Below are 12,626 nucleotides of genomic sequence, written 5' to 3' on the forward strand. Positions count from 1 at the left end.
GCTTAACTTAAGAGGTAAATCTGTAGTTTCTTATATACAAAGTTTTCTGAATTGCAGAATTAGTTACAGGTCTATAAATGGATAATATATCATATTAACATTTTGGGTTATAATCATGTTATGAACTTATGTTATCTGCATTTCTTACAATTGATATTTCTACCGTCCTTGTGTCTGTATATACAAGAACATATACATATGTCTGGTAGTATATCTTAATCTACATATTTATTACTAGAGTAGTACTGACTTATCTTAAGGAGTAATTTGCTATTTACTTTTCTTTTTTTTTTTCTTACACAATTATAGTAATATATATATATATATATATATATATATATATATATTACACTTAGCTATTTTTTTTTTCTTTGGGTTTTGACTTCCGGCTTTTGGTGATGTTAGGCGTAAAATTCATTTTTGCTCTCTTTACTGGGGTCTGTTTAGTATTCCATTCTGATTTCTCTAATTCGTTTTCTAAATCCGTTTTACTTTTTTCTGTAATTTGTGTTACCGAGATGGTTTGAATTATTTCACTGTTTGGAAGTTCTTCATCTTCAACCGGGCAATTATTATTTAATTCTTCATTTGTGTTATTCGGAGTGATTTATTTTTTCTCTGTAGTTTCACATTTTGTTACTTTTTCTGAATTTGAAACTGACCTTTGGCTGTTAGTCTCCTCGCCCGCCCGGATAATCCCTTCCTTTGACTTTAGCGGAGAGTTATTCTCATTACATTCCGCGTGGCCATGGGTGTTAAGCCCTGGGGTACTGCTCTCATTGACCTGATTATCTGCCTCAAATGCAATACTTGAGATTATTTCCTGGAAGTCTTCTGCTTTTTCAAGCTCATCGCATGTGTTCAGTTGACTTCCCGAAGGGCGCGCGGCCAACATGGAGGCATGTCTGCCCTGGACATTGTTTAATATATGTCCGATTCTCTTGCATCGCTCACATTTAGATGCTGTACATTCTCTTCTTAGATGACCTACCTGCCTGCATCTGAAGCATACAGGAGGTCTTCCTGGAATGATTACTAAGCCTGGCATTTTAGAAACTTTTATAATGTACGGGATATTTTTTATTCTGGCATCGTCATTCAATGTAATAGTCAATCTTTTTTTGTTGGATAATACATGCGCCCATTCTTTATCTTTTATATTGGATACATTTTCAATACATTCTATTTTACCAAATGATTCAAACTGCATGCCAACTAATCTATTAGATATTTGGGGGGGGGGCAACCAACGAATTAAAATATCTATTTTTCTAGATCTCACAATGGGGATAATTTCACATGTATGGTTATTAACATTAAGCGATTTTAATTTAGCAAATTTTTCTTTCAAAGAAACATGTTTAAATGAAATTATGAAAACATAACTGAACTTTAAGGAGCCAAGGTGCCATACATCGGAACCTCTTACCTTGCCTTTCAAACTTTCGATGATATCCAGTTCTGTATATGGGGTGCCAGAAGGATCACACTTTAGGATGCAGGCCTTGCTCCAATCTAGTTCATCTGGGAGAGTCAACGATGAGAGAACATCTGAATTGAAATCCTTCGTTGTACTGGCAGCAGGTGACTGAAAGACAGTCGCTGATGCCTGTTCCATTGTGATATGTAGATTTGTTACTGTAGAGACTGGGGATGTATCCTTCAGAGATCCAGTAGCCTTGGTACTTGAAGAGGTATTGCCAGATGAAACATTTCCTTCCGGTAGTTGTTGAAAGCTAGTAGCCTTAATAGGTGAGCTTGTATTAGCAAGTGAAGATTTTTCCGCGATCGACGACATGCTGTATGAAAGCAGACGGTACGTTAAGGGCAGCGTGCCCGCACTGGTAAGGCTTAGCAGCACTAATCCTCTTACGCTCGAACACTAAGGAGCACACAAAAACGCGTCTGCTCTGGTCAGAGTTCACGACGCTCTACCACGCCACGCCACATCCACTGAGCTACACATACCAAGCTATTTTATTTATAAACCTGGGTTTAATCTAAAACCAGGTTTATAATTAAAAATAGTTTGGTATCTTTAACGTATATTATATCCAAGGTAAAAAAAATTTCTTTCTCTCTCTATATATATATATGTAGAAAGTATTTTTTACCTTGGGTATAATAAATGTTAAAGATACCAAGCTATTATTATTATTATATTATTATTATTATTCCAGACAACTCCAAGGAGTCGACAGACTCATTGAGGGAGGCCCTAACATCATGTCAAGAACAACTATTCAACATTCACACAGTATCTATCATACATTGCCTTGAACTCATTCACGGTCGTAGCACCTACAACAGACTCTAGCAGCTTATTCCACTCATTCACCACTCTCCAAGTAAAAAATCTAGCTCTAACACCCTTGTCAACCACGTTCTTGCCCAGCTTCCATGCATGGCCCCTAGTCCTCCCACCATCAATCCTGATTTCAAAAATATCTTCTGGATCAATCTTATAGAAACCCTTCAGTAATTTGAATGTCTCAATCATATCACCCCTCTTCCGCCTATCGACCAATTCCTATAACCCACAAATCTTCAACCTATTCTCATAAGGTTCATTCCACAGACCTGCTATCATCTTGGTCACTCGTCTCTGGATCCTCTCCACTTCCTCCCCATCACGAAGAAACCCTGGTGCCCATAACTGGGCACAATAGTCCAGATGAGGTCTTATCAAGGCTTGATACAGAGGAACAACTTGTTTGTCTCTGCATGTTAAATTATTTTTCAGAAGCCAAGTGATTTGATGAACTGAATTAGCCACTTTTGCAATGTGCCCCCTAAACTTCAATTCCCTATCCACCAACACTCCCAAATCCCTGGCCTCATCAATATCCTGGAGTATGGTTCCACCAATGTGATATACTGCTGCTATTCTTTTCACCCCAAAGTGCATAACCTTACACTTTGCCACATTAAATTGACATCCATTTTCCCTAGCCCAGTCCTCCAATCTATCCAAATCATCCTGCAAAATTTTGACGTCATCAGCATTCACTATTGCCCTACCCAACTTCGCATGATCCGCAAACAAATGAACTGTTCCTCTCAGATCTTTACCTATATCACTGATGAAAAAATTGAAAAGCAGTGGTCCAAGAACTGAGCCCTGCGGCACACCACTAGTTACAAGACGTCTTTTAGACCCCACTCCTGAGTAAACTACTCTCTGGTATCTCTCCATCAACCACCCTCCTATCCAGCTCACCAACCCTATATCTATCCCCGTCTGCTCCAGTTTACTGATTAGGGTTCCATGTGGTATCCTGTCAAAGGCCTTGGCAAGGTCCAGTAGAATCACTGTAAACTCATTACCCTTATCCAGTTCAGCCGTCACTGTGTTATAAAACGTGAGCAAGTTACTGAGGCATGATCTACCCTTCACAAAACGATGTTGTCCCCCATACAATATCCCATTTTCATCTATCCAATCCTGTATTCTTTCCTTGACTAATTTCTCTAAGACCTTGACAACGATTCCTGATATGCTAATCGGTCGGTAATTTAAAACAGCAGTCTTGGAACCACCTTTATGCAGTGGAACTATTTTCCTCTCTTTCCACCCCCCTCGGGACTAACCCAGAGACCCCAGACTCAAATTAAACAAAATGGTCAAGGGTACTGACAATTCTTTAGCCGCTTCTCGTACGACACGAGCTGGTATACCATCCAATCCCACAGATGCATTGACATTGAGGTTATGCAATAGACTACTCACTTCCACTTCATTCACCACAATTCCCGTATAATCTACTGGTTCATTCATTTCTGCAATGTCACCACCTGGATGATATATTCTTGCAAAGTGCTCACTCAGTAACTCAACTATTTCAACTGATTCAGTTACCTCCCTACCATTGGCATTCTTTAAAATCATTCTGCCATATTCATTTTACCTTTTACTTGCAACATATCGAAAAAACTATTTGGGATTCTATTTAGCCTGTATGGCTGATATTCTTTCATAATCCATTTTTGCTTTTCTAACCACACTCGTTACCCTTCTGGCCTGCGCTTTATACCCTTCATGTGCCTGCCGGTCACCTTTCCCCTTAAATTCCCTCCATAGTTGTTTCTTTTTTTGCAGTTCAAGCTTAATGGTGTTATTCATTCATTTAACGCCTACTTGATTTATTATTCGGACTCTAGGTATACAGTCAGCCATTGCTTCATGCAAACACTTCTTAACTGCCTCCCATGCACTATCAACTTCTAGCTCTTGCAGTTGTACATGCGTTGGCACTGAACCAATCAAACTCCTAACCTTATCATACTTTCCAGCCCGATAATTCCACATGTACCCTGTCTTAATTGTAAATTCCACACCTTTAGCCACCTCCCAAGTCAAGACCCTATGATCACTCATTGGTGGAAATGTAGTCATATTTGTTACAGCCAAATCCTCAGATGTAATTACTTGGTCAAGCACGCTCTGAACTCTAGTATTTTCCATTGCATGCTGTCGCAGATAGTTATCCCTTAATAACCGCATAAAATCCAATTCCTTTCCTTCCGTGTGTTCTCTCCTCACTCCAATCAATGCGACCATAGTTGAAATCTCCCATAATAATTACCTCCTTCTACTCATTTCTTCTATTTGCTTGTGCATACAGTCCACCATCTTTTCCATCACCTGGTCTATAGCAGTACCCAATTGTATATTTTGTTCTGCTAGCCACAATCTCACACCAAATGGCCTCAAATGTGCTCTTTTCTCTATCCTCCAATTCAACTTCTATTCTCCTTGGCTGCAGCTCATCAGCTATCATCAACGATGCTCCTCCCCCCCATTTCATTCTCCCTTTCATTCCTGAACACACTATACCCATCACATTCAATCCCACTAGTTATATCATCTACAGTCAGCTATGATTCATTAATACCAATAACCTGTGGTCTGGAAATGCCAACCATGGCCAAAAACTCTTCCTTTTTGTTCCTAATACTCCTAGCATTAGTGTACATGCATTTAAGACCCTCATTAGCCCCAACCCTACCTTGATGCCTTATATTAACTATCCCATTCTGATTTGTTGTCCTTAGTCACTTGGGTATATTATACTCATTCATACATCCAACTGCCTCCCTAACGACTGTATATCTCCCCCCCCCCACTTAATAAATCTAGTTTCCCTGATTTTGCACATCCACTACATTCAGCAACACTTTTCCAAGTCTCCTTACACCGAATCCATTCAAATGCAATCCATCCATCTTATATAGATACTTTCGCCCATCGAACTCACCCCACACGTCCACAAATTCCACACCACTCGTCATACATAACCCACGCATAAAGTTATTTGCAATTATGGCCCTCCTTTTAAACATTTCACTGTCATACCGTGGCAAAAGACTAATCATTCTAACTCTCCCACTCTTTTCTTATGCTACTTCAAACAATTCATTCAGGTCCTCTATCATTTCCATTTTATCTCCTTTGAAATCATTCGTACCTGGCACAACAATCATTCCTTTCACCCTTTCCTTTTGCTCTCTAATAGACTCAGTTACATCCTTTATGGTCGCACCAGGTTAGTACGATTTTGTCAAATCCTCGACTAACACACCTCGTACTAACGAGTCTCCATACAGCACTCTATCCTTCATTTTCATTTTCACACTCATATGCTTATTTTTCCTATCATACTTTTTATTATTGGCTAGTTCATTCAGTCGACTTTTGCTCATACGCTCTAGTTGCTGTTTTGCCCTTTGTATCGCACCACTCAACAACGCGATCTCACTCATTGCATCTATCTCCTCTTTTTTATTATCTGTAAAACCATTAATATGCTCTGAATTAATACTATCATTCACACCCTCACAGTTCTCTGGTACAACCTTGTCATTTCTTGTCATATCACTATTTTCTTCATTCTGAAGTTTGACAAAAATATCACACTCACCACCCGAAATACACTTTAATTTCTCATTCTACCTACATTTTCTACACCCATTCACTCCTTTATTATCATCTAACCACACTCCGCAAAGCGTACATCTCGCAGAAAGGCAGGATAAGCTGTGATCAGTATTCTTAATATTTACCGTTAATGCACAGCCTATCTCCTTGAGGAGATGTATGATGCTATGGGCTGTGAATTATGGGTAAATATTAAGAATAGTGATCATAGCTTATTCTTCCTTTACCATGCTAACCCTCAAAGTAGTGCAAGTCAAGGCAACTCATGGTAAATGGCAGACTAAGCTATGATCACTATTCTTAATATTTACCCTTAATGCACAGCCCATCTCCTTGGGGAGATGCATGATGCTATGGGCTGTGCATTAAAGGTAAATATTAAGAATAGTGATCATAGCTTATTTTACCTTTACCATGAGTTGCCTTGACTCACACTACTTTGAGGGTTAGCTAGACTCGCAATACATGCAGGCGCAAACTTGACTTGTTTGTCTGTTTGCTTCCTTGGAAAATTGAGTAAAACCAGGTTTAAAATAGCTTGGTATCTTTAACATTTATTAAACCCAAGGTAAAATACTTTCTACATTTATATCTCATCCAGAGATTTTTATTTAATAAGGTTAAAACACCTTATGGTAACTTGTTCTGGTAAAATACTTATAAGCTATGTATTACTAAAATCTTGGTATTTCTAGCCTGGCTTCCACTGATGAGACCTCAATAAAGGTCGAAACCGTTGAGATTGCTAATATGAGTTCACTCTCTTAAGGTTTTTGCCTTAAGGGAGCAATTCGAGTCTACGGGGAAAGTGTTTTCCGGCACGGCCCGGTGAGGGGCTTTGTCGGTGAATGCTTTTCTTCGGAATATGAGCGATTCTGCTCGGTGGTGGTGGTGGGCCATCACTGAGTGGAGCCAACGCTGAGATGGACGGTCTTTCGCCTACTATTGATTGGTCTAGGGATCGTCCGAATTTTTAGAGATGGCTTTACTTATTTAAAAAGGTCGAAACCAGTCTGGGTAGTGGCCCCTTGCCTTTAATACATAGCATCATGCATCTCCTCAAGGAGATGGGCTGTGCATTAAGGGTAAATATTAAGAATAGTGATCAGAGCTTATTCTACCTTTACCATGAGTTGCCGTGACTTGCACTACTTTGAGGGTAGCTAGACTTGCAATACGTGCAGGTGAAAACTTGATTTCTTTGTGTTTGCTTACTTGGGAAATGGAGTAAAACCAGGTTTAAAATAGCAATTTCTAAGTTATTGATATCCCCCCACACAAACACACTGAATGTATTTAGTAATTTTTGCAAGTTATCCTCATTTTCTGCTAGTAACATTGACATTAGCATATCAAATTATACTTTATTTTTATTTTTATTCTGTACTCGACTAAAACTGAAACAGAAGTGCAAAGGAAAGTTCCAGGAAGCTAGAGACATCTCAAAATTAAATGAAAACAGGCTAAGAACAGCATACCAGAACATATTGGAAACTAAGCTGACTACAGTGCTAAAAAAAGCAGTAGAGGAAGTAATTCCTGAAAGAGAAAAGATCAACAAGAAATGGATAACTCAGGAAACCCTAAAATTGATACAAGAGAAACGAGAACTGAAACTTAAAAGAGATAATTCAGATGCAGCAGATGAGTTATACCGTCAAATATGTAATGAAGTACGGAAAGCAGCAAGATCTGATAAAGCCAAATGGTTGGAGTACCAGTGCAAAGACATTGAACAGTACTGTGGAGAAGACAAAACTAGAGAGGTCTACAAACTTATAAGAAATGTCAATAGGAAGTGGCAAACAAGATCAGTAGCAGTCAAGGATGAAAATGGTCAAGTATTGATGGACAAGACAGAAATCATACAGAGATGGATAAGATATTGCAACGAACTATATAAAAATCAACTAAATGATACTGCAACAGAAGCAATCTCTCCACCAGCAGAGATCTTTGAAAATGACATCTTGGAAGAGGAGGTGAATAAGGCTATAAAACATCTCAAGAACAACAAGAGTCCTGGAGATGACAACATAATAGGCGAGATGATAAAATATGGGGAAGAAGCAGTTGTAAAAGAAATGCATAAGCTGTGTAATGAAATATGGAGATCAGGGTATGCCCCCGAAGAGTGGTCTTGGTTGTTCTTCATAAGAAAGGCAGTGCTTTAGAATGCACCAATTACAGAACTATTGCATTAATGAGTCATCTTGGCAAAGTGCTGATGAAAATACTAACAGAACGCCTGAAGGGACTTATGGAGGTACATCTGCCGGATGAGCAAGCCGGATTTCGACAAGATCGAAGTACAGTGCAACGAATACTAGCACTAAGACTAATAGCAGAGAAAGCTCGAAGAAAGAACAAAAAGATATATTGCTGTTTCGTGGACTTCCAAAAACCATTTGATAATATTGACCAAAATATTACATGGGCTGTCTTGGAATCCTATGGTGTGGACAATAAATTGATCCGCTTGCTGAAAGATATAAACAGCCAAGCACAAGCAAAAATCAGAATAGCAGGTGAGACTGAAGATTGGTTTGTCACAAGTCAAGGGGACCCAACATCACCAATCATCTTCATCGCACAAGAACACTAGCTAAGATTAAAGAAGAAGGTGGAGGCATTTCAATAAACGGCATGATAATAAACTACCTCTGCTTTGCAGATGACATCGTCCTGATTGAAGAAGACGCAGCAAGGCTGGAACAGACATTGCAAACACTATACACAGAAGGAAAAAGATATGGACTAAATGTCAACTTTGAAAAAACTAAATCAAGGATATTCGGACAACAGGAGTTACTGAACAGAGTTACGATAGACAGATTTCAACTGGAAAATGTGGAACACTTCACGTATCTTGGATGCCACATGATGCATGACTTGGACCCCAAAAAAGAGATAAAAATTAGAAGAGCCAGAGCAACAACTATTTTAAAAGCCATGGACAAAATATGGAAGAGCCGAGCTATAAAGATGCAAACTAAATTGCGCATTGTAGAAACCTGTATCTTCAGCAGCATGCTCTATGGATGTGAGGCCTGGGTACTCCTGAGAGAATCTGAAAGGAGGATATTGGCATTTGAGAGGAAGTGCTATAGAAATATCTTGAGAATAAGCTGGATACAGAAAGTGAACAATGAGGAAATCTACAGATGAATACAACCAAAAGAAAACTTGATCCAGAAAATAATCAAAAGGAAATTTCGTCTATTTGGCCATATATGTAGAATGAATGAATGAATGAATGATGAGAGAAAATTAAAAACGTTGCTGTTTGGAATAATTGAAGGAAAGAACAAAAGAAGACCAAACAGAGATTGGGGAGATGACATCGTCAAATGGTGCGGAAACTCTATACACAAACTGAGTCATCTTGCACAAAATAGAATGCAATGGAAGAATCATATCAAGATGGCAGCAGACACCTACGGGCACTGGACCCATGGTTGTTGATGATGATGACTCGACACTTTCCTATTTTGCTTATTTTTTTATTAAATTCATGCGCCCCATCCTATCCTATCCTATTCTATCCTATCCTTCCCACCCGTTTCTTAGGACGGATTGAGTCCTCCCCCTAAATGAAGGGCTACATAGTGATGAATGAAGAAATTCATCCACCACTATGTTAAATAAAGTGGAACTCAATGAGTCGCCTGGTTATTTAAATTTTTCAGTCTTTTCTTGTTCTACATTTATTATAGAACTGTCATCACTGTGCATGTATTGTAATTCGTTCTGAAGATTGTCATGGTATTTATCTGACTTTTGATGGGTTCTTGCACCTTTTAACTGTATTTTCTTAAATGCTTTAGTTAAATGAATAAAATGCACATAAAGCGGCCTGATGCATTGCATCAATTGTGACCTAATTTGTTGCGCATCAGATAATTCAATCAAAGTAGGTATTATATTTTTAGTTATAGTTATGCATAATTTTAATATGCAGAGTAAATTTATTTCTTTGTCCTATGGATTCGTCATCTCTCTTCTTTTTCGTCTTTTTTTTTTTAACTTGTTATTTAGCATTTCTCTTTCTTTTGAAGTATATGGATACATAACTCTGTAGCTAACTGTAATAATAATGAAAAAAATAAATCTAAGGCATTTTTATTCTCAATAACGTTTTAAAGATCGATGGCCAGCTCTTAGACTATCAAAGATGACTATCTCAAGCATCAATTGCTTCATTGGAAACCAATGATTTCCTGTCTTCATTGAAACAAGTTACTAGTCGCTTCCCACCGGTTGGCTATTTAAGGATCACTTACTCAAACCAGTGTTTATATTTTAGTCTTTCAATGATTCCCATGAGCATACACCACAAAAATAAAAGAAGCTGTCACCTGCATTCCGAGTCCAACTTTCTCAGAATGAATCACAGCTAATAAAGAAAAAATGTGAGCTTGATGCTATATTCGACAGCAGTAAAGGGTACTGCCGACAGCAGTACCCTTTACTGCTGTTGGCAGTAAAGAGTACTTATGAATATATGAATATGAATTTGTAGTCTGGTCCTTGTTTTAAAATTGTTAACACTACCAGTTAAATCTCTAAATGTTATCTACATAATAATCACCTTCTCCCATCAGAGTTTTCATTCATGAGAATTAATCGCATTTTAATGCAGCTAACTTGAAAAAATTCGTTTGCATTATGTCTGTATTAGTGATTCTCGGGATGGTTTGTCATGCATAATAAAAAAAAACTCGAGATTCTGGAATTACTGCTACCACTTTCGTAGAAATGCGATGAACGTATAGTCGTTTGAAATGCTGTTATACGTTTCTCTCACAGGGGACTTTTACATTATTCCAGTGTGACATGCGATGAATCTGCAAATACACTTGTTCCCGAGGAGCTTATAATGTAAGGTCTCAGAATGAAGTACGGCTTATCGTTGTGTCTCTGCTCTCTCCTGACTATCACGACTTCTGAGTTCTTATATATTTCTATTGCCGCTTTCATCTTACTATACTAGCATTTGTTAGGATTCATTTAAGTAGATTAATATGAAGTTTATACGTATTTAGTGTTTGAATGACTAATAAGAGCCTCCGTAGCTCAATCAGTATAGACGAAGTCCTTTGTTCGGAAAGACCTAGATTCGATTCCCGTGGTGAGGTGAGGAACCTTTATCTGGTCTCTTTCGACTAAAGGTGAGCAGTTAACCGGTCTCATACAGAAGTAGGGTTTTTCTCCCTGAAACTCGGGCTTTTCGTCCCCAGAACAGATAAACGGGTTTCGTAAACACATGTGGATTACAGTCATGAATAAGTCCCAGCCATATGCCGGTTCCAGAGCCCGGATAAAATTCGGGGGGGGGGGGACAATAGTGAACTATCCTGTAAAAATCTCACTAGGAATACTTTGTGGGCAATGCCTACAAAGTCCTACGGTCGGAAACGATTGAAAGGGAAAATCAGTCATGACTAATAAGAAAAACACAATATGGTGCGAAGAGAACCTTCTCGAGTTTTGCTAATAAGAGCAGAGAGGTTCTAGTAAATTTTTAACAACCGCGCAAACAAAAACGTGTTGGACTTTCCCTTTGTGAGAATTACAATCCCCCCCTTTCCCGAAAGTATAAACGAATTTCGTTATCAGCAAATATCCGCTTAATTTTACCTAGGTCACTTCATCTTCTTTTTAGAGTTGTGGACCTTATTAAGTTCACAACAATTCTAGAAACGCAAAATCTTTAACAAACGTCGAACATAGGAATGTTATTACTTTAAGAAGAGGAAAAAGCAAAATTAAACGGTTTGTGTTGAAAAATATTTTTGTAAAAATTGCTACAGGAGATAATCCCTGCATAGGTTGCCGCAAAAATAAGGGAAGACGGTCAGTTGTTTGCAGATGACGCAAAGTTGGGGAGAGTTATAAATATGTGTTAGTCCTTCATGACGGTTTTAGGTAGGCAGGTACGGGTACTGTGGGAAGATGAGTGGGTATAATTGTTCAATGTCTCCAAGTGTAAGATTTCATCTAGTTGTTGACTAGAATCGAACTTATCAGGTCTTTTTTGTTATTGTCATCGTTCTTTTATTTTATTTTATATTTATTTGAGCTGACATTTATAAATATTAAACTTTTCCTGCCTCTTTCTCAATTTGATTTTTTCAATTATTTGTAGGTGGCAATACTTGTCACCTTTGTCTTTTGGTTTTATTCGCTTCCTGTAACCGTTGATATTAGTAACGCCTATATATATATATTTTTTTTTTTTTACTGTTCTATCTCTTTATGATGGCTGATTCACCAGCACCACGACCGTCTTTTATGCAGAAAATTCATGCAGTAAATTTTGCTGCATTTATGCAGAAAGTCCAGCGATTTGGAATAGCGTGGATAAAGAACCAATATGAAAATTTTGAGCAATGGAAAGCTGTTCAAGATATAAATCAAAAGTTACACGAAAATATTTGGTACTGTACTATTCTTGAAAAGATTGAATCTTTAACGGGAATTAGAAGACTGCGCATATTTTTTGGTAAGTTAATATTAATATGCAGATATATATTTTAAACATTGATCGAAATATTTATTATTTGATTACCGAAATATTGCGTGCGCTTAATATACATATAAAGGAAAACATTTAGTTTTGGATTGTTCACTTGAATTAAAATTATGATTTTTTTTAAAGTTTCGACTGAAAGATAGACACATTGGT

General features: G+C 37.9%; 1 protein-coding gene across 1 annotated transcript in view; it reads left to right on the top strand.

The window, feature by feature from the left end:
• Positions 1–12,199: 12,199 nt before the first annotated feature.
• LOC150099878 (receptor expression-enhancing protein 5-like) overlaps positions 12,200–12,626 on the top strand; it is a 177,095-nt gene continuing 176,668 nt past the window's right edge. The window contains exon 1 of the mRNA XM_090403508.1: positions 12,200–12,443. Coding sequence (XP_090259634.1) covers positions 12,200–12,443 — 244 coding nt within the window. The remainder of the gene's footprint in view (positions 12,444–12,626) is intronic.

Source organism: Typopeltis vanoorti, chromosome 14 (genome assembly GCF_054136105.1).
Source record: "Typopeltis vanoorti isolate ZY-2024b chromosome 14, IOZ_Tvanoo_1.0, whole genome shotgun sequence".
NCBI lineage: Eukaryota > Metazoa > Arthropoda > Arachnida > Uropygi > Thelyphonidae > Typopeltis > Typopeltis vanoorti.